General features: G+C 42.6%; 2 protein-coding genes and 1 long non-coding RNA gene across 4 annotated transcripts in view; 2 read left to right on the top strand and 1 right to left on the bottom strand.

The window, feature by feature from the left end:
• Positions 1-4,113, top strand: part of PVALB (parvalbumin) — a 73,120-nt gene extending 69,007 nt beyond the window's left edge. The window contains exon 5 of the mRNA XM_033929863.1: positions 3,899-4,113. Coding sequence (XP_033785754.1) covers positions 3,899-3,927 — 29 coding nt within the window. The 3' untranslated portion in view covers positions 3,928-4,113. The remainder of the gene's footprint in view (positions 1-3,898) is intronic.
• Positions 1-23,813, bottom strand: part of LOC117353670 — a 37,303-nt gene extending 13,490 nt beyond the window's left edge. Inside the window, exons 1-2 of the long non-coding RNA XR_004537998.1 lie at positions 23,682-23,813; positions 18,975-19,044 (exon numbers count right to left, since the gene is read on the bottom strand). This is a non-coding gene — a long non-coding RNA (uncharacterized LOC117353670). The remainder of the gene's footprint in view (positions 1-18,974; positions 19,045-23,681) is intronic.
• Positions 23,814-23,966: 153 nt separating this feature from the next.
• Positions 23,967-24,813, top strand: part of IFT27 (intraflagellar transport 27) — an 84,165-nt gene continuing 83,318 nt past the window's right edge. For both annotated transcript variants that reach the window (XM_033929862.1, XM_033929861.1), the window contains exon 1: positions 23,967-24,118. In XM_033929862.1, coding sequence (XP_033785753.1) covers positions 24,085-24,118 — 34 coding nt within the window. In that variant the 5' untranslated portion in view covers positions 23,967-24,084. The remainder of the gene's footprint in view (positions 24,119-24,813) is intronic.

Below are 24,813 nucleotides of genomic sequence, written 5' to 3'. Positions count from 1 at the left end.
CACCAGGGCAGACAAGGAGAAATGCTCGACTACCTGAATAAATTCATGTAAACCACTCTGAGCTCCACTGGGAGAATGATATAGGCAGAATTCTAGAAAAGATAGGTACCTAGCAGTGACTAACACCAAAGTAGGCCTATTTAGGGGTGAAGGAAGACTTAGGCGCCTCTAATGCCTTTAAAATCCTGGCCTATAGCAGGGTTTTTCAACCTTTTTACACCCGTGGACTGGCAGAAATAAAAGAATCATTTTGTGGACCAGCAAACTACTAGGACTAAAATTTAAAAACCCTGTTTCCGCCCCATCTCCACGAGCTCAGTCCCCGCAAATCATCTGATCCTATCCACACAAGCCTGTTATTTTATATTGAATGTATTTTATTAAAGTATAAAAATAAACAATATTATGTACAATTGTCATTTTATAAATACAAATAATACAGAGCAAGGAACAACAAAACCCCTGTCTCCCCTCCCCTTCACATATATCCCCTCTATCAAGAAAACTGAACAAGCCAAATTATTACAGAATGCTACACAGAAATATCATGCTAACAGAATACTGTAATGAAAATCTCAGCACTTAATTGACTTAAATGGAGACTATTGCATAATTCAGTCCGTTAATGCAAGAAATTATCTTACAAGTGTGCCTCACTCCATTTTAAACTCCTTTGTTCAAAAATTTATGATTTTCATAGATCCTCAGAGGGCCACCACGCACTCAAATGTGTTTCATAGTGCGGGGCTTTATGCACCCTTTCGTCACTGGACCTGATTTTTTAGTTAAGTGTAACATACGTTTTAATGTTATGACTAAAGTATAGGTATTCTAGAAGTACTTAGCTTTTTGGTTGACGCTAGTCGGGAGGGTAGAAACATAATACATAACAGAATACTGTAGTCACACATGACAGGAATAGTTTTAGGGGAGTGCAACTAGGGCAACTGCCCCCTGGTCAGAGAGTGCCCTAAGCCAGCTGGAAGCTAAAGAAGCACTGCCTGGGCTTTGCAGTCCCCAGTTATGTCTAACACCAGCTCTAAACAGAAAAAGGCACCAAAGTCTAGTTTCAAAACAATAAATACCAGTGCACCACTATTCATGTGTTCAAATCACATGTTCCTCAGAATGCCACACAATAGAATTGTGTGGTAGCCGTCCTCATTGGAACTTTTTATAATGTGATATTTTGGGGAATGAAGCAGACCCGGTTCTAAAGCTAAATTAACTTCACATATAGAATATCTTAAAACGTTTGGTTTTAGATAGCACTGACCCTTTATAAATTATATTATGCAAATAATTGCACACGAGTTCAAAAATATCACATTATAAAAAGTTCCAATGAGGACAGCTTCCACACAATTCTATCGTGTGGCATTCTGAGGAACATGTGATTTGAACACATGAATAGTGGTGCACTGGTATTTATTATTTTTTAACACCAGCTCTAGCAGGATATATATTTCAAATCTGATATATTCTAATCACAAAATAGAAATAAAATTATTTTTTTCTACCTTTTGTCGTCTCTGGTTTCTGCTTTCATCTTCGTTTCACTCTCTTCCTTCCAGCGTCTGCCCTCTGTCTCTTAAATCCAGCATCTGCTCCTTCCATCCACCGTCTGCCCTCTCCCTCTTCCATCCAGCCTGTGACCCCTCTCTCTTTTTTACATGATTCATTCCAGCTTCACTGCTCTCTTCATTTTTCTCTCTCCTATACCAGATCTAGCATCGTTGTTCCTCTCTGCTTATTTCTCTGCTGACCCCTTTCCATCATCAATCTCTCTACTTTCTCATGCCTGTCTCTCCCCTTTCTCTCCTATAATCTCCCTGCCAGCTGTTTCCTTCCTTTTTTCCTTCTCCCTTCCCTCCTCCTTCTGTCTAGCAGTAACTCTCTTCTCTTCCTCCCCTCCCAGCAGTATCTCTCCTTCTCCTTCCCTCCAGGTCCAGTAGCAGCTGTCCCTTTTTTAACTTGCCCAGCAGCTTCCCAGATTCCTTTCCCTCCTCCCCTCCCAGCAGCATCTCTCCTTCTTCCCTCCAGGTCCAGTAGCAGCTGTCCCTTTTTTTCCCCTTGCCCAGTAGCTTCCCAGATTCCTTTCCCTCCTCCCCTCCCAGCGGCATCTCTCCTTCTCCCTCTCCAATAGCAGCTGTCCCTTTTTTTCCCATTGCCCAGCAGCTTCCCAGATTCCTTTCCCTCCTCCCCTCCCAGCAGCATTTCTCCTCCCTCTCCAGTAGCAGCTGTCCCTTTTTTTCCCTTGCCCAGCAGCTTCCCAGACTCCAATAGTGGCTTTCTCCTCTCCCAGCAGCTCTCCTTACTTCCCAGCACAGCAATTCAGGAACATAAGGCAGCCTTGGGTCCTTTGTCGGGTCACACTGCCTCTGAGGAAAGAGGAAGTTGCATTATCAGAGGCAGCCGCGACTCAGCAAAAGCCCCAAGGCTGCCTTCGTGAATCGCTACGCTGGTAAGTAAAGGAGAGCTGCAGAGAGGGGAGAAAGCCACTGTCGGAAGCTCCCCATAATCTCACTGGCCCAGCGCGGACCAGATGAAAATAACTCTATCTTGCCGGCCCTGCGCAGACTGGCAGGAAATTGAAGTTAGTCGATCTCGCTAGCCCTGCGCGGACCGGCAGAAATTTCCTGCGGTCTGGCACCGGTCCGCAGACCGGCGGTTGAAAAACAGTGGCCTATAGGCATCTAAGTTTTAAGTCAGGTGCTGCTAAATGCAATTCTGTAATGAGTACCTAAGTGTGTTGTTCAATAGGGGCCAGATTCTGCAACCGGCGCTGGTATCAGCCAGTGCCAGTCGCATGTCAGTCATGTATCAATGTCGGATGCATTTGTGCAAGTACAGATGCAACGTGACAACTTTGCACATCACTGAATTACATCTATACATGCACAGGAACTCCAAACTCGGCCGCCATCTCAACAGCTTTTCAAAACTCGGAAAAAGTCCATGTAAATCCAGATGTCTGGTAACCCTACCTAGGCGCCTACCTTTAGGTTCCAGTTTCAGAAAAGGACCCTCAGATTATAGTTTTTCTTGGGCAGTGCAATATCAATTGTATGAGAAATGTAACTTGCCTTGAGATCAGTTAAGAAAGGCAAGTACAGTAATCAAATTTATGACTATTGTAATTTATAACTAAACAAATTCAGAAGCAATAATAAAGACGTGTTAAAAATCAAACTGAAAACAATGACTCCACAAGTTATTTTCATCTATATTATAACATCATAAATGCTTAGCTTCCTACGTTCCAAAAAATATACCAGTGTATAATTGTAAATAGTGCTTAGTCACCAACCAACTAGTGTCATAAAAATGCCAGCAATGGTTGTAAGAAAGGAACCATCATAGCACTTCAAAGTCCCTTTTGCCGTCCTCCTGTTTGATCACATATTCTTACTTTAGAAAAAATATATCAAATAAGTAAAAAATACTTATCTGAGAACAGTGTAAACTTGCTGAGAGCAGTATAAACTTGCTGGAGGCAGGACACCAACGATTATGCTGGACAAATTAAGTATATCTAAACCAAGTGCTGTGCCTTGTGTAACCCCGCATTTTTTAATCTACTGGCCTCCCTTCATCTCGAGTTTCGCTCAAGGCGTCATCAGGAAGGGGGCAATTACTAACACGGCCAGCAGGTTAGCTGCAGTTCAAAGAGGGGAGTACAAGCTGAAAACTTGTGGAGTTATTGTAAATTTATGAATGGTGTAGTTTAGGGCCTGCAAATGAAAAAAAAAAAAAAAAAAGCATGACAATCCTATATGTCAAAAGTGAAAATAAAAATGTATTACATATCTAATCTATTTTGATGACTGCTGTAGACATTATCATGTGAAAGCAAAATCATCAACAGCTTAACTTATCTCTTTCTCACTTCTGGCAGAATTCGCAAAAATGGTCGCTGAATCTTGAAAGAATCTATCACCTTGGACCCTCCAGTCTTCCCTCTACACTTTATTCCACCACCTCCTGCTATTTGGTTTGTGTTCTATTTATTCTGTTTTATACGCAACCTCTGATCTCCACAGCCCTGGAATGCCACACTGGAAGATGCTCTAAAGTCAACCAATAAAGATCAAATCAAACTGGGATCTCTCACTTCCTTAGTTTCATTTTGTTAACCTTCCTTCCACTTTTTCTCCTTCCCAGGCAGGAACTCTTGCAAAATGAGAATTATGACTGGGGATATAAACACAGGTGAGAATTAAAGGACTTAAAAGATGGAAAGGGGATGAGATACACCTTCTTTCTGTGGTTATAATCAAGGTGATTTACATAATATATGTAGGCAATTATTTTGTGATGCCAAAAATCACAAGGAACTGCAGTGGGAATTGAAAGTGGCATTCCTGGTTTTCAGACGACTGCACTAACCATTGAACTACACCTCCACTCTATTTATAAGGAATGAAAAAAAAAAAACTTCTCAGAATAAATTGTAAAGTCAATCTTCAGAAACATTGATTTCCATTTTCTAATAATATCTTAAGAGAGAGGGCTGTCTGTCTCTACATTAATAGACTGTTCTGTAATCCATTTCTCCATGTTCATTAGACAATTTAGCAGTATAGGAGCTTTGTAGTCTATCAGGAACATTAGTCTCCATCGAGAACATCATAACTAACTTCAGTTCCAATAGTCATTCACTAGCAGGAATTTTGGCAAATTATGAAGCCATCTCCCAATGGATTAAATTGTTCCTCAATCTAAAGGACTCATTTCTCAATAGAAGAGATTCTCACAGGATACTTGAAACTACTATACCATACAGGCCTTATATTCCACAATTTTTCAACAGGAATTCAATGCGGTTTTAACAAAAGACTTAGTATAGCATTACAGAAGGAACTGCAAACCTCTCTCTCTGCTTTCATATCACAGACTGTCAACTATAAAAAGATCGTAATGTCTGCTAGGAATGAAAATTGTAAACAGATCTCGAGAGAGACACATGAGCTTCCTCATTCGCTGCAGGTTATCAGGATGCAGTATTGCCTGTTTATTTTATTTATTTTTTTTTGGGGGGGGGGTCAGTATTCATATAGAGCCAGTGCAAAGATACTGGGAGCAATAGCAAACCAATGGCCTTATGAAACACCCTCCCAATTACTTTCAAGTATTTTGAACTCTCCAATAATTTGTCACCCCAACCCTACCTTGCCCAGAATTAAAGTGGTTTGAAAACATTCGTTTTGTTGCCAGGATCTACTGTTTTGCTTTGATTGCTCTCTAGAAGCTGCAGTACTAGGTGGCTGCCTAATCTTGCTTGATGGTTGGGCCTGCCGTCTTAATATCATGGGGGAAGGATATACTACTCGAATAGCGGTTGCAAAAAGAATCTGAAATCTCTCTCTAAAAAAAAAAAAAAGAACTCTAAATTCAGAATAGGATGATTCAGAACGAATTTCAAATGGAAGGGAGTTCTATATGAATGGGACTGAAGCAAAAAACTGACAAAGCATACAGTATAAGCAGTTAGTCAAAATAACAAAATTTACAAAATCACTAGTCTTGCTACAAAGTAGCATTGTTCTACTGCAAAAGAAATGTCCAGTTACGATCCCCTGTCCACAGAAGTTAACCAAATCTGACTGCAAGGAAAAGGTGGTACATTACAACTCAGGACAAAAAGGGAAAACATCCACTGCTACATATTATGGTGGTTCTTGCCATCTAACAAGCATCACAGAGGGGGTGCCAGAACAGTCCCTCTACCCTCTGCCATTGGTAGCACAGTCCAAGAGCTGCCGCTGCACTAGCCCTCCCCCTCCGCATATGCCTATGTGAAAACCAAGCATGTACCCCCCCGGGGGGGAGGGGCAGCAGTACAATGGTGACTCATGGATACTGCCACTTATTACACAGAGTAGAGGAGGTTTCCCACTGCCAGTGGAGGATCTCATGAGCTGGGCGACCTTGGAGATCTCTGCTAGCCAAAGCAAGGATGCAGCAATTTTAAGTGGGTGACTGATACCTTCATATCAGTTCTCAAGAAGGTGTATGTACTGTACTCTCACTCAGATTTTAGAAAGGTTGCCCAGATTTAGATGCAATCTTGAGTTGCATGCAAATGGTGGTGTAGCAAGGATAGGAGGCACCTGGGGCGGTGGAACCCTCTATGCCCTCATCTCTGTCTTCTCACTCCTTCCTTGCCACCCCCGTACATCTTTAAATCTTTACCAGTGTGAGAAGCTTCTCCGGCCTGCTGCTCATGCTGGTGTTGGCTCTCTCTCTGATGTCACTTCCTGGCCCCGTGACCCAGAAGTGATTTCAGAGGAAGCCATGCCAGTGCGAGCAGCAGGTTAAAGTAGTTGCTCACATTGGCAAAAATTTCAAAGAAGTACGGGCAATGGGGAAGGGAGGGCATGAATGTGACATGGGGGGGACAGATGGACAGAGAAGTGACGGTGCCCTCACCAAGACAGCACCTGGGGTGGTCTGCCCTCCCCCCCACACTTACTCCACTGTATGCACAACTAAATTAGTTAAAAAGTCATTAACGCTCAGTAATTGACAGCTAACAATCAATAACTGATATGAATTGGTACTAATTTGGAATTGCACACAACTGCCTCTGCGTGATTCTATAAAGAATGGCACCCAATTCTCTTGTACAACCCAATAGGAGGTATGGCCATGGGAGTGGCATGGACAGGTCATGGGCATTCCCAGAAGTTATACACAGTGTTACAGAACTTGTGTGGGAAGGGAGGAGGGTGGATGCATGCCCAGTGTGTACGCCAGAATTTACACCTGTTTTCAGCAGGCATAAGTCCTGGCACCTTAATGTAGCCGAGGGAATTAGAGCTATGTGTTATTCTACAAAATGTGCTCATCTCAAATTGCCCTTTATAAAATAGCAATGAGCACTGGATTTTCCCAGCATCCATATTTTGGCACCATTCACTGAATCTAGCCATATGCGTGTCGATTAAGGTATTTCTTAATTTATGTACGTTTGTTAACTTCACCCAAAGCCTGTCCCTGCCTACTAGAAAAGTACACCCCATAAGATCAAAATGCATCATTTTCCATCAGCTAGTATTTTATAAGAGCTCATTTACATGCATTTGTGGGAATGACTTTATAAAATATCCTCCTTATTAACAAATAATGCCTTCACATACCTAAATATGGTTTTCTAAGTAAACGATCTGAAACAGCTATTATGCTTCACAGGTGGCACTTTACATATTTTAATCTCAATTATTTCAAGTACTTACCAATGTTAATCCACACAAACACACCTATGGAAGCAATTAAATTATAAAAATGTCTTTAAGATGCAGTGTCTCACATCTTCACCAAAGAAGATATGGGGACAGTACCAGTACCAGAAATGGTACAATTCCGATGAATCAGTGAAACTCAAACAAATCTCTGAAACACTGGAAGATGTAATGGTTCAATTTGACAAATTGGACAGCAGTAAATCACCTGGACCAGGTGGTATACAACCCAGAGTGCTGACAGAATTGAAAAATGAACTTGCAGAGCTATTGTTAGTAATTTGTAATGTTTCTATAAAATCCAACATAATACCGGAAGAATGGGGGAGGGGAGCAATTTTTAAAAGGGTTCCAGAGGTGATCCGTGAAATTATAGATCAGCGAATCTGATGTCAGTGCCGGGCAAAATGGTAGAGACTATTATAAAGAACAAAAAGACAGAACATATACATAAGCATGGATTAATGAGAGAAAGCCAACATGGATTTAGTTAAGGGAAATCTTGCCTCACCAATCTACTGCATTTCTTTGAAGGGGTGAATGAACATGTGGATAAAGGCGGGAGACGGTTGATATTGTGTATTTGGATTTTCAAAAGACATTTGACAAAGTACTCCAGGAAAGTCATGGGATAGGAGGTAATGTACTATTATGGATTAAGAACTGGTTGAAAGTCAGAAAACAGAGAGTAGGTTTAAATGGTCAATAGTCTCAATGGAGAAGAGTAAATAGTGGGGTTGTTGGGACCACTGCTTTTTAACATATTTATCAATGATCTAGAGATGGGAATAACTAGTGAGATTATTAAATTTGCTGAAGACACAATGTTGTTCAAAGTTGTTAAATCGCAAGAAGACTGAAAAATTGCAAGAGGACCTTGTGAGATTGGGAGACTCACTCAACTCAATATGTGGCAGCGGCTAAGAAAACAAATAGAATGTTAGGCATTATCAGGAAAGGAATGGAAAACAAAGATGAAAATGTTACAATGCTCTTGTATTGCTCTAATTCAAAGGTAGCTGTGGTTAGAGGGACCAAAGAAGCCAATTTCCAACCCTGCCCCCAAGCTTTCTAGTTGCTGATGCTATATTGACTATAATATTGTTGAGACCATGGCCCTTTTGGCCCCACCCCATTCCAGTGCGTATGACGTAAACCTGACCAGACAGAAGTGTGCTATAAAAGCAAACATTTCAACATACATCACATCCTGCAAAAATTCCAAAAGCCCCATCTGATGTTATGACAAACTAATTTTTTTTTTTAACTCGGTTGGAAGACGCTGCTGAGTTCTGTGTAGAAGTAAGGCATGGGTTCTCTAAAAGGTACCATTGTTGGTAACCACTTGATTGTGTGTCAATCACGTGACAGCACCATTTAGAGAATTGCGCCTCCAGCAAATGTAGGCGCTGGAAACGTAGGCTAGGGTCTTCAAGGTGTACATTTCTGGTGCCTACCTTTGACATGAATCAAGAGTACAAAGGTGACTACCAGTGCCTCTGGAGGCACAATTCTGGTGCCTTTATTTTAAGCATCAATAGATGCACTGAAATTTTTTAAAGTACCATTTTAAATGGTGTTTCCCTCTTAACTTAGATGCCGATAGGGCGCCTACTGGCACCTAAGTTAAGATACCATTTATAGAAAATGGGGCTCATAATCAAAAGAAAAAAACATCTAAAAAGTGGCCTAAATGGCTACTTGGAAGATCAAAAAGCCTGATCGTTCAAGTACCCATAATCAAAGCTGGTTTTAGACGTATCTAAAACCAGCTTAGGTCTTTCCCCTGCCTCTAAACGCACAGAGAGAAAAGAGGCGTTTTTAGAGGAGGGGAAAGGGCGGGCGGTGGGCAAGGAGGTGGGCCGCCCTAGACCTAGGCGTGCAGCAGGTATAACCAAAACTTTAGGCAGGTTGCCTAGTTGGCACTTATACGTTTTGACTTAGACCAAGTCAAAACAGGTATAAATGCCGAAAAGGGGCCGCTGAGCTGATCGTGGCTGGCGCGATCAGTTCAGCGGCCCGGCAACCTATCCCCCCCTCCCACCGCAACCATCGCGGCAGAAGAGATACCTCATCTCCCATACCGCGATGCGATCACCCCTCTACCCAAACTGCCAGGACCCGTGGCAAGAGAGATGCCCAATCTCTCCTGCCGCGGATTGTGGCAGTTCTGGTAGAGGAGTGATCGCATCGCGGCAGGGGAGATGGCCAATCTCTCCTGCCGCGATACATCACCCCCCACACACACACTATCGGAGCAGGAGGGAGCACAAGCCCTCTTGTCCCGCGGTACCCCTGAACCCCCCAATGAAGATCGGGGCAAGAGGGAGCCCAAGCCCTCTTGCCCTGTGACACCCCCGAACCCCCAATGAAGATCAGGGCAGGAGGGAGCCCAAGTTCTCCTGCCCCGCGGCCCATCCCCGAACCCCCAATTACGTTTGGGGCAGGAAGGAGCCCAAGCCCTCCTGTCCCGTGATCTCCAATCCCCCCCCCCCCCGAGTCCGATGTGGCCAGGAGGGAGCCCAAGCCCTTCTGGCCACGCGACCCCCACCCTCTACAAGATCGGGCAGGAGGGAGCCCAACCCTTTCTGCCCAGGTAAACTCCCTACCCCCCACCCCCACTAAAATACGGGCAGGAGGGATCCCAGGCCCTCCTGCCCTCGAATCCCCCCCATGACCGCACCCCCCTTCGAACCCCCGATCGCCCCCCCGCCGACCCGCGACTCCCCCGCCGACCCCCCACCCCCAATCCCACCCTCCATACCTTGTCAATGTTGGCTGGCCGGACGGGTGCCAAGCCCGCCCGTCCGGCAGCCAGCCGGCTCTGGAATGGGGCTGGACTGGCCCAGGCGGCTTAAACCCCGCCCACAGGTGGGGCCTTAGGCACATGGGCCCAACATGGGAGAGCGGGTACTGCTTGATGAAAACGTGAGTGAGTGATTTCAGAGAAGCACAATAGGGGGTGCATGAAATAGAGCCTACATCAGTGTCAGCAGAAGCCCAGACTGACAGAGATCATAGGGTGGGCGGTCAAAGGACACGGAAACACAGCACAAGAAGCGACAGAAGTTTCCTTCAAAGCAGAGGGTAGCAGCCGAAGAAGGGACTCAAAATATGAGTCAGGGTCAGACTATTTCACGTTCGAGATGGAGCCAAGAGACAGTTTTGTTTACAAGCTACGGCAGGAGGAAGGGAAGATTTTAGACTGAAAACAGCTTTCGAGCTCTACTGGCAATGCATGCCACATTACAGTATTTCCTCCCTCTGTGTTAAGCGTATAGGCAGTGCAAAGTATACGGAGGAGGACTGGTGACACAGAGAGATGTGTACTGGAGGGAGAGTGTCACACACACGGACAACATAAGCTTTACAAGTCTCATCTTTCTTAGGAGGGGGAGGATCTTTAGTGCCTTTCTGACCCATAACAAAACACAAAATGGCAATGCACAAGTCTCACTTACCTTACCTTATAAGCAAGACACAATAATATATAATACAATACAAATCTTATCTTATACTCTATAAACCTTATCTTCTAAGCGATAGAAAGCAGAAAAAACGCATGCTCAAAACTTTTTTCCCCACAGACAACAGAGCAGGGCAGGCGTGTCTATTAGTAATTTTGTTCTTCCCAAAAGAATGTGTGGCCACTCAAAAGTACTGCAGGAGTTCCCTAAACTCTATGGAGTTACTAAAACTCCGAGAGACTCACCAAAAGTCTCAATAACATATAAGGGTTTGGAAGAGGACAGAGACCAGTGATTGAGAAAGTCATACTCACTGGTACCGGTACCATCTCCAATTCCCGGACGAGCCCCCAGCTGAAACGGACCTGGTCCGGTTCTGGTCCCAAAACCGCCCTGCACACACTCTGTCGCCTCAGATATCTGGAGACAGTCTCTTTAGGAAGAAAGGACGCTCAGGCTCAGGTTTGTTCCAAAGAGATTGTCCATTTATTATGAGTTTTTCATCCATTTTTATAGCATTATACACGGGTCAGTTTTTTCAGCATATGACTGTAGGAAAGACCATATTTGGTAACAGGATACATAAAAGCAACTAAAAAGAAGTAGCAAGCATAAGGGGGGCTTTGGTGGGAAGTTCCATAATACTGTCCTTCTGTCTAAGGTTTGAGCAAATGTTTCATTCTTAGCAAAAGTTGCTCATCTAAATGAGAAGCAGACTCGCTCAGCTAGAACAGAACACAAAGAGAAAAATGACCTTGTGCTTGCTTAGCAAAGTGAAGTTTCTTAGCAAAGTGAAAACTTTCTGTTTCAGCACAAGCATGAATAGAAAAAATTACTTACAGAGAAAAATTACTTACAAAGAATATATGTGAAGGAATATATGTGCCCCTTCAATCACTAATAAACATTAAAAAAAAACACAAACATATAAACATTTAAAAAAATAATAATAATATATATATATTTTGGAGGAAAAACCTTAGTGTTTGTTTAATTCAAAACAGTCCTTCTATACTACAGGGCTCATTAAAAAAAAAAAAAAGTCCCAAAGTTGCATAAAGGGGCAGGTGGAGATTATTCTCGTCAAATCCAGATTTCTATGGTGGTGGTCTGCAGTGCGTCTAAACCTCAAGGAGGCATGAATATTTTTCTGCAATAATTGAACATTTTATAAAACATCCAGGGCACAATTTGGACATTTGGGGCCCAATTCTATAAACGGCATCCCAATGTAGGCGGCCAACGGCTGCCTAACTAGCCAATCAGGACGCACATTAAAAAAAAAAAAAAAACAACACCTCCTGAGGCAGGCTGTCTCCAAGAGCCTAGGGAGGTGGGCAAGCCCGCCTTAGCTCACCTAAGGCTAGGTGTGCCTTGGCCTGGAATTAGCCTTATGTGGGCCTAGGCAGCTGTACGCGTCTCTCTAGGCCCCCAGTAGACACGTAAAATGTAGGCCAACAAAATGTGGGCCTACGTTGTAAGCAGCCGCTGAGCTTATTGTGGCAAGGGATTTCCCTGCTTTGATAAGTTGCCACAGCCGCCTGTTCCCCATACAACACCCCCCCCCCCCCCGAATATCGCCGGCAGGTCCAACTCTCTCTCCCCCCTCCCTCAGGTGTATCTATACCTATTAACTCCCTTCTATCTTGGCCCTGTCCCAGTTCTTTTAATGCCCTCCAACCCACCCACATTGTCTGGAATCGCCTTTTTCCTCTCCTGAATCCAACATAACTGTTCTTCCACCCCTCTTCCTGGCCTGCAGGCCCACATGGTCTGGCATCACCACTCCCCCTCCCCCTCCCAGACTCAATGTGGCTGCTTTCTGCCATCTACCTACCTCTTAACTTTAAATTAAGTTTTCAGCCCTGCAGGTCAAATAGAAAGGTTGCCTGTGGTCTGGACCAAGCCTTTCCCTCTGACTTAGTCTGCCCCTCCTAAAACAGAAAGCCATGTTGGAAGTGGCAGACCTGCAGGGAAAGGCCCAGTGCAGGCCACAGGCAGCTTTTCTATATGGCTGCTATTGGCCTGCAGGGCAGAAGACTGAAATTTAAAGGTAGACAGCGAGCAGGTGGTGGTGCAGCTCTTTGTGACTCTGGGTAAGTCTCCATTGGCCCAGGTACAAAATAAGTACCTGAATACATAAGCCACTTTGATTGTAACCACAGCAATCCTATCCCTTTAACTGCTTGTGTTATCTTTTCTACCACCACACATTTCATAAGTGAAATGTATAACTACAAGAGCATTAGATTTTATGTCAAAAACTAAGGGAAAAATGAGAAAAACATCCAATGGTACAGTAAGCCATGTTTGGGATTTATTTGGCATCAAACTTCAGAGCAGTCCTGCATGACAGTGGGAAGATGAATCATCGTGTAGTGAATCAGAAATCTGTGACAGTGAAGATAATGAGCAAAGAAAAAAAAAAAAAGTGAATGTCCAAGTGCATTACATACTGGAATCACTGACAGGTCCCAAGCTACCATGAGCTGTCTCATGCTTAATTTACCAGGCACAAGTGACTTTTCTCAGACCAAGAAAGAAATTCCAGTATAGTCTTTACTCAAAAGTTTTCCACTGGCAAAATATTCCAAGCCTTTGTTTAAAAACACCACATGGTGGCATAGGAAAATTTCAAATAACAAAAATCCAAAGTACTGTAGACCCAGTCTTAATTCACAGCGATACTCAAAGAATGCAAATAGGCATTACATTTCTTGCAGAAACACTTTTGTTAACAGCGACGAAAAACAGCTCAGCATGGACATTTGGAGAGATGCTCATGTTGACAGGGTAAATGCTCTCAAAGTATAAAAAGCACACGGAATGGTAAAACATAATGATAGAATTCAGTCTAAAATAGGCAGATTGCCTTAGAATGCCAAGTTCAGCCATCTTTCCATTCAAAACGAATTGATGTATATTTTGAGTACATCAGTACTGGATTCTATTTTTCAATAAGTTAATCAAGCTGATTTCTTTGCTCCAATTGCTGATGAAACAAAAAGCGTAAGTGGTAACAGATTTCAGTTGTTATTATTACAAAGGCAACCTAAATGAAAGGTTTCTTGATTTTTGACCATATGCTTCTCTGGATGCAGCCTCATTGCTGAGCTATGCAAAGAATATCTTTATCTTGCAGCAGCATTGATATGAAGAGATGTATTGCACAAACATACCTCATATGATGGTGCCAACAAAATGAGAGACACACTGAACAGGGTACAAGCATTACTTCTAAAAGAAGTGCCATGAGTTATATATGTTCATTGATGGACTAAACCTGGTTATTGTTGATGTTTGCAAAACTACTGCTGTTAATCTACAAAAACAGTACATTTGTGTTCCATTCTAATGTTCACTCATGTTTTACTGAACTGCAAAAAAAAAATCAGGTGTGCTAACCCCTGGGCATCTGCTAAGAGAGGAAAGAATTGCCTGTAGACTCCTCTCTGTTCAGTTTGTTTCCCTGCAGCGTTTTCAGACCGGCTTTCAGTGCTGAGAATTGGGCAGGCACTGCTGAGGACAGGTATGACATCATCCGGGGTCCTCTCCAAACTGAAAACGCCGAAGAGCTGGTGGTGATTTTGAGAGGTGTGCTGACCCCCTGGGCATCTGCTAAGGGAGCAAAGAACTGCCTGTAGACTCCTCTCTGTTCAGTTTGTTTCCCTGCAGCGTTCTCAGACCTGCTTTCAGTGCTGCAAATCAAGCAGGCACTGCTGAGGACAGGTGTGACATCATCCGGGGTCCTTTCCAACAGACTGAAAATGCCAAAGAGCGCCCCTTTGGAGCCACGTGGAGAAAGGTGGAGAGAGGAGTTAGGTGGGCTTGGTAATTATTACTTTAAGTATCCTTTTCCCCTTAGCTATTTTGGACAAATTTTGGGAAATTTGTGGCCGTGTGCTACCCGATTGTGATAGCACAAATGGGGAAAAGTAAACTATCTACACCCATAATGGTAGGCCCAATGGACATCTTGGACCGCTGCCTCACTTTTGAAGACCATACCAATACCCAGGTCAAAAATGCTTTTCCACCCTTTGGAAACTCTGTTCTATCAAACACTACTTTGATTTCCCCACCTTCAGATTGCTGGCCCAATCCCTAATCTTAAGCTCCCTGGATTACTGTAACATCATAAACTTGGGTTCCTTCAAGAAAACCATTAAACGTCTAAGATTCATTCAGAACATCGCCATCCGCCTCATCTATGGTCTCAAAAAGTCAGACCATGTTAGCCCTTTCTACAGAAAACTTCATTGGCTACCGTTTGAAGCAAGGGTCATCTTCAAATTCGCCTGCCTCTGCTTCAAAACCCTAACTGGCTCATCCCCGAGTGTTCCCAGGCTCTAACCGTACATGCAATTGCCCACCTGTTTGCCTAACCCTCTCCAAAGGGATGTATCTACAAAAGATTCCTCGACAAAACCCTCTCTTTCCAAGCTGGCAAATGGAATGACTGCTTGACCACCCTCATCTCTCTTGCCCCATCCTACCTATCCCCTAGGAAATCTCTCAAATCATACCTCTTTGATAAATTTCTCTAACTCCCTTCCTCCCAACCAAACTACTAAACTCGACCCCGCCTCTCTTCCATCCCTTCCTCTCCCTTCTCACCTTTTTACCTCATCTCCCCCGGTTTTTCCTTTCTCCTTTCTGCACTCCCTTGTAACTGTTATTGGATCATTTTGCAATTGCTACTGGTTATATTATACACTTGATAACTCTCTGTATCCTCGCTGCATATGTACAGTCTCTTCTCCTGTAAACCGCTCTGAACTCTTTTGTGGTATTGCGGTATACAAAAATAAAGTTATTATTATTATTATTACTTCTTTATTAGATCTCTCTCAAACAGGTCTCAAGAGTTTCTTAGTTCTCCCGAGCGACTCCTCCTCTCCTCCTATATCCTTCTGAGGTTACAGGAACCGAAGTTGGTCCTGGTGCTTCACCTGAAGCCATTGACCCCCCCAGCGCTATGAGTATACATTGCTCAAATGGAAGTTGTTATTAAATGTGAATCCCTGAAGAAACCATTGGATGGGTGGTGAAACAAGATCTTGTAGGAATTGTTGACCTGTCGTCGTGTTACTGCTGCAACCTTCAAACACTATTTAATTGAAGATGTTTGCTATCGGCGAAGTTGGGTTATGACAGCAAGGTTCTGGCGCCAGAGCTAAGTTTTTGTTCTTTCTAATTTTTCATCTGTTAGCTGAATGCCTTTTAAGTATTGACTTACCTTGATATCAAATGCCTTTATGAGTATAGGCTTCTTTTGATATTTATAAAAATATTTATGAAAATATATAAAAAGTTTTTTTCTACTGTGCACAGTAGTGGGCTTTGAAGCTCTCTGGATCCCTTTGGGGTGTGAGTTTTTTGCCAATGATAAAAACAACGCTAGCTTAAAAATCATCAATGATTGCTACGTGATATATAACTGAGGCTTTTTCTCCACCTGTTTAAGTGAATGTTGGATCCGAGATATTGGACCCACTGCTGGCGAGTGACATTTTTTCATATTTTGAATTTAAATGTCTATCATATCTCCCCTCTCCCACCTTTCCTCCAAAGTATACAGATTGAGATCTTTAATTCTGTCCCCATACGCCTTATCACAAAGACCAAACACCATTTCAGTAGCCTTCCTCAGGACTGACTCCATCCTTTTTATATCTTTTTGAAGGTGCGGTCTCCAAAATTGTACACAATACTCTAAATGAAGTTTCACCAGTCTTATACAGAGGCATCAATTCCTCCTTTTTTCTACTGGCCATACCTCTTCCTATACAACCTAACATCCTTCTAGCTTTCGCTGTCACCTTTTCAACCTGTTTGGCCACCTTAAGATCATCACATACAATCACACCCAAGTCCCGCTCTTCCGTTGTGCACATAAACTCTTCACCTTCTAAACTGTACCGTTCCCTCAGGTTTTTTCAGCCCAAATGCATGACCTTGAATTTCTTAGCATTAAATTTTAGCTGCCAAATTTCAGACCATTCTTCAAGCTTTGCCAGGTCTTTCTTCATGTTATTCACACCATCCGGCATGTCTACTCTATTGCATATTTTGGTATCATCTGCAAAGAGGCAAATCTTACCTGACAACCCTTCAGCAATACATTTATAAAAATGTTAAAAAGAACAGGCCCAAGAACAGAACCTTGAGGCACACCACTGGTAAAATTCCTTTCCTCAGAGCGATCTCTATTGTTCACCACTCTTTGTCACCTTCCACTCAACCAGTTCCTGACCCAGCCCGTCACTTTGGGATCCATTCCAAGGACACTCAGTTTATTTATTAGATGTCTGTGTGGAACATTGTCAAAGGCTTTGCTAAAATCTAAATATACCACATCTAGCGCACATCCTCTATCCAAAAATCCATCTATCTATCCTCTATCTAAAAATCCAACATGGCCACCGTCAAGATTTTTGCGCCTAAAAATAATAAAATAACCAACTAACTAAAGACAAAAATTGGCAAATTTAAGATTTTTGAGGAGGGGAAACATGCAGGACCCTGAAAAACCTGTTTTCAGATCCCCCTCCCCCCCCCCCCCCGATTCACCTCAGAAGCTGTGACAGCCTTACTCTCTGTAACCTGTGCTGGCAATATGTTGCAACCTGCCTCAGCTATTTACAGTAGCTGGAAAGAATCACTGACTCATGCTGAAAAGCTCCTCTTCAATGCTGATCTTTGGGCTGCCAGTCAGACATGGCATCTGATTGCACCTCCACCCTGCGGACTGATGGATGCACTACCAGAAGGGAGGGGGAGGGAAGGCAAAAAATACAGCCAGCACCCTATGAGACACTGCTGAGCCTCCTACGGATGCCAAACATAATGCGCTGTAGGTGAGAAGGTAAGCAGGGACAGCCCCGAGTGTCAAAAACTTGTGCAGGCTAGCTAACAGGTAGCACCAGGGATCGGCCTGTCAGCTGCAGACCTCAGCTTGTTTCTTCAGAGCCGATACTAAAGGTGAGAAGCTCCGACCACTTAAAAACACCGAATAAAAATCAAAAACACCAAATAAAATAAGAAAAAGGAGAGAGTAGAACAGAAACATGCATGTGGTGCATGCTTGTACTGGCACACGCATTGTTGGGGTGGCAGCCGGCTTGGCTTGGGAGTTGAGAGGTCCTGCGCATGCTTCTACAGGATGGCAGCCGGCTTGAATCGGGAGCTGGGAAACGCTGGCGGACGGCAGAGACACCGGCCGAAGCGGGAGGGCAGCCGTAAGGGAAGGAAGCCACCCTGCTGAAGGGGCTGCGGCACCCACAGGCAGGTACCCACTCCTGGGCCACCACAGCTGAGAGCTCGTTTAGCGAGTCAACGCTCGTTTTACGAGGCACGATTTGCAGGAATATTTTGCTCGTCTTGCAAAAACACTCGCAAACTGAGGTTTGACTGTATATTCTAAAATTAATACACCCTGAAAAATAGGTTAATCTTATCTGTGAAATAAGAAATGTAGGACTCCTTTTACTAAACTGTGAAAAGACGAGGTAAATGCTCCGACATTCATTCAATTCTTTTGAGCATCAGAGCATTTACCTCACCAGCTTGCAGTAAGAAGCTCTTCTGTGGTTTAGTAACATCCAGCATTAAGCATTATATTTGCATGACATACAATTTAATTCTATTAGGAGTCTGAATTGGAGTCAGAACATTTTACAGACTGACTCCAGTAACCCAAAAATTGCTTTTGACGCCATAGCCCTGCTGTCCAGTATAATACACCTATTGCACTAGAAGAAGTGTTAGGTCAGGTTAAATCAGGATGGAGAATTATTGCTGTGGCATGCTTTTTCTCTCCTAATGTCAACTTTTCTGTCATTGCGTCAATCACCACTCAGGCACTAAACAAAAAAGTTGACATTTTGTGCTCTGAGCTTTGGCTTTGCTACAATTTTAACTCAATATGGATTTGCATGCTCATTATTTTAAGCATGTCATAGCAATTTTTCAGTGCTAGATTAATGGTAGAATTTCGCTCTACCTCAAATCTTTGAGTATTTGGCCAGTCTGTGTCCTTTGTCGACTTATGAGAGTAAATTGGAGGGATATGGAAAATCACAAAAAAAGCAAACAGGCAAAAGGCCAGACTGGTGAAGAATAAGGAACAAACAGTCCAATAATCAAGTCCAAACATACTTTATTAAGCAGCAGAAGTGGAGGAATTAAAAACTGTGCCCAACTTGGCCAAATTTTGCCCGAAGCCTGCCTCAGGATCTTAACAGAAGGATTTGGTTCTTACCTCAATAATCTCTTTCCTGTAGAACAGCATATGATTCCTTGTGGATGGGTTAAGAACCTCAACTCACCAGCTGCTTGAAGAAGACATCAATCATTTATAGGGAATTATAATTAAAAAAAAAAAAAAAAATGCACTCCTTCCACACACCTCCAGAACTAACAAATACCCAGCAGCTACAAGCCATTTCCTCCCCAATAACCTGTGCTGCCTTAAGCTCTCTGCTTTCCTATAGCTCACAGTACCGGTTCTCTGCTCTTAATGATAGGGCTGGTATTATGTGCAGAGCTTCCTGCTGCAGACTCTCTGCAGCTCATAGGCTCTGTGGATAGGCCCGTTCCCCCAGCAGCCCTCGGCAACACCCACATTTTAGATCGCAAACTCCGAACACTCTCTTCGGACATTACCAACAGACAGGGCCGCCATCAGGGCAGTACTACCAGTCCTGCATTCAGGGGCCCGGAGCTGACAGGGGGCCCGGGCTCCCCCAGGGTCCTAGGCAGTGTTCTAAGGCAGGGGCGCCAGTAGCTCGCCAAGGCAAAGTGAGTCGATCACCTAGGACTCACTTTGTCTTGGCGATCTAATCTATCGGGCCGATCAGTCTTCCTCTCCCCGACGTCAATTCTGCAGTCGGAGAGGAAGTTCGGGCCAGCCAATCGCTGCCTGGCTGGGCGGAACTTCCTCTCCGACGGCAGAATTGACGTCGGGGAGAGGAAGACTGATCGGCCCGAAGCAGGAAGAGCATGCGTCGGCGTCGGCTTTGGGGCCTGTTATCCATTGGTGGGTCCTATTCCCCGATGGCAGCGGCAGTGGCTTGGGGAACGGCAGGGAGAAAGAAAGAAAGGGGGCAGGCAGGGAAACTGAAGGAAAGAAGAGAAACAGAAAAAAAGAAAGGGGGCATGAAGAGAGGAAGAAAAAGTTGGGGGAGGGAATGAAGTGTGGAGGAGAGGAAGCATACAGGCTGAAAGAAGGGAAGAAAGATTGGATGCACAGTCAGAAGAAGAAAGTGCAACCAGAGACTCATGAAATCACCAGACAAGGTAGGAAAAATTATTTTATTTTAAATTTAGCAAAGTGGAGGCAGTATTACCACAGTTTTCAAAGGAATTTGCCCAAATAACTTAATAGTTAACTGGGTAAATTCCCAGATATGAAAACTTCCCTTCACTTACTATGCACAGTTCTGAATTTATATCTGCTGTCTATATTTTACAATATGGTCCCCTTTTACTAAACCGCAATAGTGGTTTTTAGCGCAGAGAGCCTATGAGCGTCAAGAGCAGCGTGGGCATTCAGCGCAGCTCCCTGCTATTGTGGTTTAATAAAAAGGATGGAGGGTATATTTGTCTATTTTTGTATGGTTGTTACTGAGGTGACAATGCATAGAGTCATCTGCCTTGACCTCTTTGAAAAAAACCCAGAATAGGAATGATAATTAACATTTTCTCAGCGTATAGTGTGCTTTGTGTTTTTTAATTTTATTGTTGGTAGATCATTTTGACTTGATCATTTTAAAGTAGCTCACAAGCTCAAAAAGTTTGGGCCTCTGAGCTAGAGCATTGAAACTGTGTATTTCTATTTTATCCCCCCTTTTACAAAACTGTGGAGCGTTTTTTAGCGCCAGCCGTGGTGGTAGCAGCTCTGATGCTCAGAATTCTATGAGCGTCAGGGCTGTTACCACTATAGCTAAAATCCACACTACAGTTTTGTAAAAGAGTGAGGGGTTAGCTTGTGATGACATATTCCATACTAGGCGAAGGTGTTTTCTGTGTTCTGTGTGTTCGAAAGACATGGTTTTCTGTTAGGATTGACGGTGTAGGATTGATCTGTGCTGGTCTGGCTTGTTTAGTTTTACAATGGGTTTATTGATGTACTGCTCACTGCAATATGTAAGATGCTGCCTTTTCCTAGGTACTCATGTGTGACGTGTGGTTTGTTACTAAAAATCATGTTTTTCTTACAGATGGGGGGGGGTGCCAAAAAATGATGGCCCCTGGGTGTTACATATGCTACATACGCCACTGTATGTAAAGATACCAGAAAGCTGGCGTAGCTAAAACTTTAAGTAAATTGTTATTCTTCTAAGTTTTGAGTATTTAACCCTCCCACAATCTCACGGGCACTCGTTTCAAGTTTCAAGTTTATTGAGATTTTGATTTAAACGCAATATCAAATATTTTCAATGCGTATAACAAAAATAAATTTGGGGAAATAAATAAAACCATTTGAACAATAAACATACAAACATATCCATAGATGATTAAAATTACATAAGGAGTATCACAAATTTATCATATTCTACATGTTCCCATTTTAACTTACCTAGTCTTAAAGAATTAAAATCCATATTTAAGTCCATCAATATTAAGGGTTCCAAAGCAGACCTAATTCCTCCATTTATCCTAAAAAAATACTTTGAAATCTTTGGTCCTTTCATTTTAAAATTAATAAACGAAAGTTTAATTCAAAGTACTATGCCAAAACTCTGGAAAACATCTGTTATTCGACCCATTATTAAAGATCGTAAGATTAGTTCGGAAGAAGTTTCTAACTATAGAACAATAGCAAATCTTCCTTTCATGGCAAAGTTGACAGAAAAGGTTGTTTTTAATCAAATCTCTGAATTCATTGAAAAAACTAATGTTCTTCATCCGAACCAAACAGGGTTCAGACAGCATCATAATACTGAACATTCATTGATTGGTATGTCTTCTTCAATACACTACTTTTTAGACCATCATCAATCGGTCTTACTTATTTCTATCGACCTCTCTGCAGCCTTTGACACCATAGATCACCAACTTTTATTAGACAGACCACATTCAATTGGTAACACCGACCAAGTTTTATCTTGGTTTGTATCTTATTTTTCTGATCGTACATCTACTGTTGCATTTAATAATTCAAATTCTAAAAGTTCACTAACTTCTCATGGTATTCCCCAAGGATCTATTCTCCCTCCCCTACTTTTCAATATCTTTCTTGCCCCTTAATGATCGTCTGCCAATCTATAGGTTTTCATGTATTTGCATACGCTGATGATATTCAGCTCTTACACCCTTTAGATCCCAACAATTCTTTGGATATCATAGCAATTAACAATAAACTTGAACAAATTTATCAATGGTTAGATATAAATAGGTTGGCCCTTAATATTGAAAAAAAAACCAACGATGCTTTTCCCATGGAAAGAAACTCCTAAACTTATTGCCCCTATTACTATAAAAAATATTCCCTTGCAATTGGTTAATACCATTAAAATCCTAGGAGTTATATTCGACAGTAAATTAACTTTTCACGAACATATTGGTAGTATCGTCAAATCATCTTTCTATAGACTTCGTCAAATCCGTTCCCTTTCACAATATCTTTGTTCTAAATCACTTAATATCCTTATCCACTCCTTAGTAATCTCTAAAATCGATTACTGCAACGCCCTTTTTAAAGGAATTGCACAAAGTGAAATTAGACGTCTACAAATCATACAAAATACTTCCATCAAACTTATAACAAAGACAAAAATATTTGATCACGTAACACCACTTCTTAAGAACGCTCATTGGCTTCCGGTATCTCATAGAATAACTTATAAACTATGCCTACTCACTTTTAAATCAATACTTTTTAAAGCACCCGCATTTATTTTTAAATCACTGATTTCTTACTCCTCAAACAGAACATTGCGGTCAAACGAACCACATTTACTGACAATTCCTTCTCTCAAGATCATCAATACTAGAAGACAATTTATTTTTTCCGTTACTGCCCCACAAATCTGGAATTCTCTTCCAATTTAAGAACATAATATTGATAAATTTAAGACTAATTTAAAAACATTCCTTTTCAAAGATGCTTTCGAGCAATAATTCTTAATCTTGAATTTATTAATAATGTTGTATTTGACCATTCACCTTAAATTCCTAACCTTGTGTTTTTACCTGACCTCCTTTTCTATAATAATTTGTTCAAATCCCCTTCGCCTTTTTGTTCTTGTTTGTTAAGTTTGTATATAGTCTAGTTTATTTTAATGTTTATGTTTAAATAATGTATTACTTTTAATATTGTAATTTTAATTGTTTTTTTATGTATGTTCATCGCTTTGAAGTACGATTAAGCGATTAATCAAAAACTTTAATAAACTTGAAACTTGAGTACAAGGATAAACTACATTTGTTTAAAAATGCATTCTCCGCGCCTGCTCATAAATTTATTGACTGGAAGGATCCAGCAATGTGGCCAGATGCCATTCAGGACAAAGACAGAGAAAGAATTGTGCAATTTGGATTAATGATGGAAGATGATTTAAAGCAAATGGCACAGCCTATGAGTAAAGATCTTGACGGACGTTCTTTTTATGAATATCTCCTCTATGCCAAATCACCCAATGGACGTGAGAAGATTTTAAGGGACTGGCTTAGGTGGAGCATTAGCAGAAAAGTATGTGTGTATTCGGCCCATGGAAGAAGGGGGGGGAGGAGCGTCGGGGGGGGGGGGGGGGGGGGGGGGGGGGAGGGGTGCGTGGGGGGGCCCAATAGGATTGCTCAGTAAGGGGCCCAGAAATTTCTGATGGCTGCCCTGCCAACAGATACAGTTTTAGCGTTCGCTCAGTGTGCAACATTAGATTCCTCATGTTTCATAAACACAAATTAGAAATTTGCGCTCAATATTAAAGACGTCTTTTATACTCGGACACTTGTATGTCTCTCCTACCTTAAATCTCCTCATTCCGCATATTTACTTTAAAATACGCTCCACTGCGAGCAACGCCATTCATCAAATCACCATCTGGCTGAAGTCTGGGATAGTTTTACCCAATAGACTCCAAGTTTAGAGTGATCGACACCACCGTTATCAAATGAGAGGCATTGCAATAAGAAAAGAAAAGTGTTTTTTTTTTTTTACAACTAATTGACCAATCAGGTCTCAAGCTACTCTTGATGGACAAATCGTTTGTCCAACCGGCTACCAATGCTGTGCTGTTTCTACCCCCTTGCACGGTAAAAGTTTGCCGTTGCCATAGAGATGCGGACGGGGTTCGGCAGCAGATTAGTCTTTGCTTTTACTGGTCGGCCTCAAATTATTTTACGTTCCGATAACTCTTATCGTCATCGGGATGGTGAAGCTGACGGCTAAATTCATACTGGCAGGTGAGTGGGAGCTGGCGGAGGGGATCTCTTGAGGCCTGCCAGGATGACGTGTTTGTTTTGATGCTCTTTCTTTCAATGCTTGTAGCGCTGCTGATAAACTAATCCATAGGTCTTTTCGATCGTTTTATTCATTGATTTGAATTTCGCTTATACCTTTCAGTAGTGGTGGCTCAAGCTTGAGTTACATTCAGGTGCACAAAGTATTTCCTGGACGTGGGAGGGCTCACAATCTAATTTTGTACCCGAGGCAATGGAGGGTTAAGCGATTTACCCAAGATCACAAGGATCGGCAGTGGGATTTGAAATGGGCAGCTCTGGATGCCAAAGCCTAGGGCAGGATTCACTAAACCTCCAAACCGTGCACGATCCGTTTCCTATTGCATGCCGGCCGATTGATTCAGTAAAGGCCTGCATGCAAATGGAGACGATCGTTAGCACGCCCCCTACCCATGGCCAGAGTGATCTAGAGGTCTGCACGGGAACGGGGATCGCGGGAATCCCCCCTAACCCACGGGACTCCCACGGGGATGGAACGCTTTGGAAGCAGGGTTCGTCCATATAATATAATGGACACGTCAGTCTTAGTAAAAGAAGGGGTTTATAAGTTAATTACCTGAACAGAAAACAAAAAAAGGGTTCCACCAAAGAGATTCCACAAGGAAAACAGCAGCACAAACACAAAAGAAACGGTGGAA

The sequence above is a fragment of the Geotrypetes seraphini genome, chromosome 2, assembly GCF_902459505.1.
Source record: "Geotrypetes seraphini chromosome 2, aGeoSer1.1, whole genome shotgun sequence".
Classification (NCBI taxonomy): domain Eukaryota; kingdom Metazoa; phylum Chordata; class Amphibia; order Gymnophiona; family Dermophiidae; genus Geotrypetes; species Geotrypetes seraphini.
Note: the sequence above shows the minus strand (reverse complement) of the source record. Positions and strands in the feature narration are given on the sequence as shown.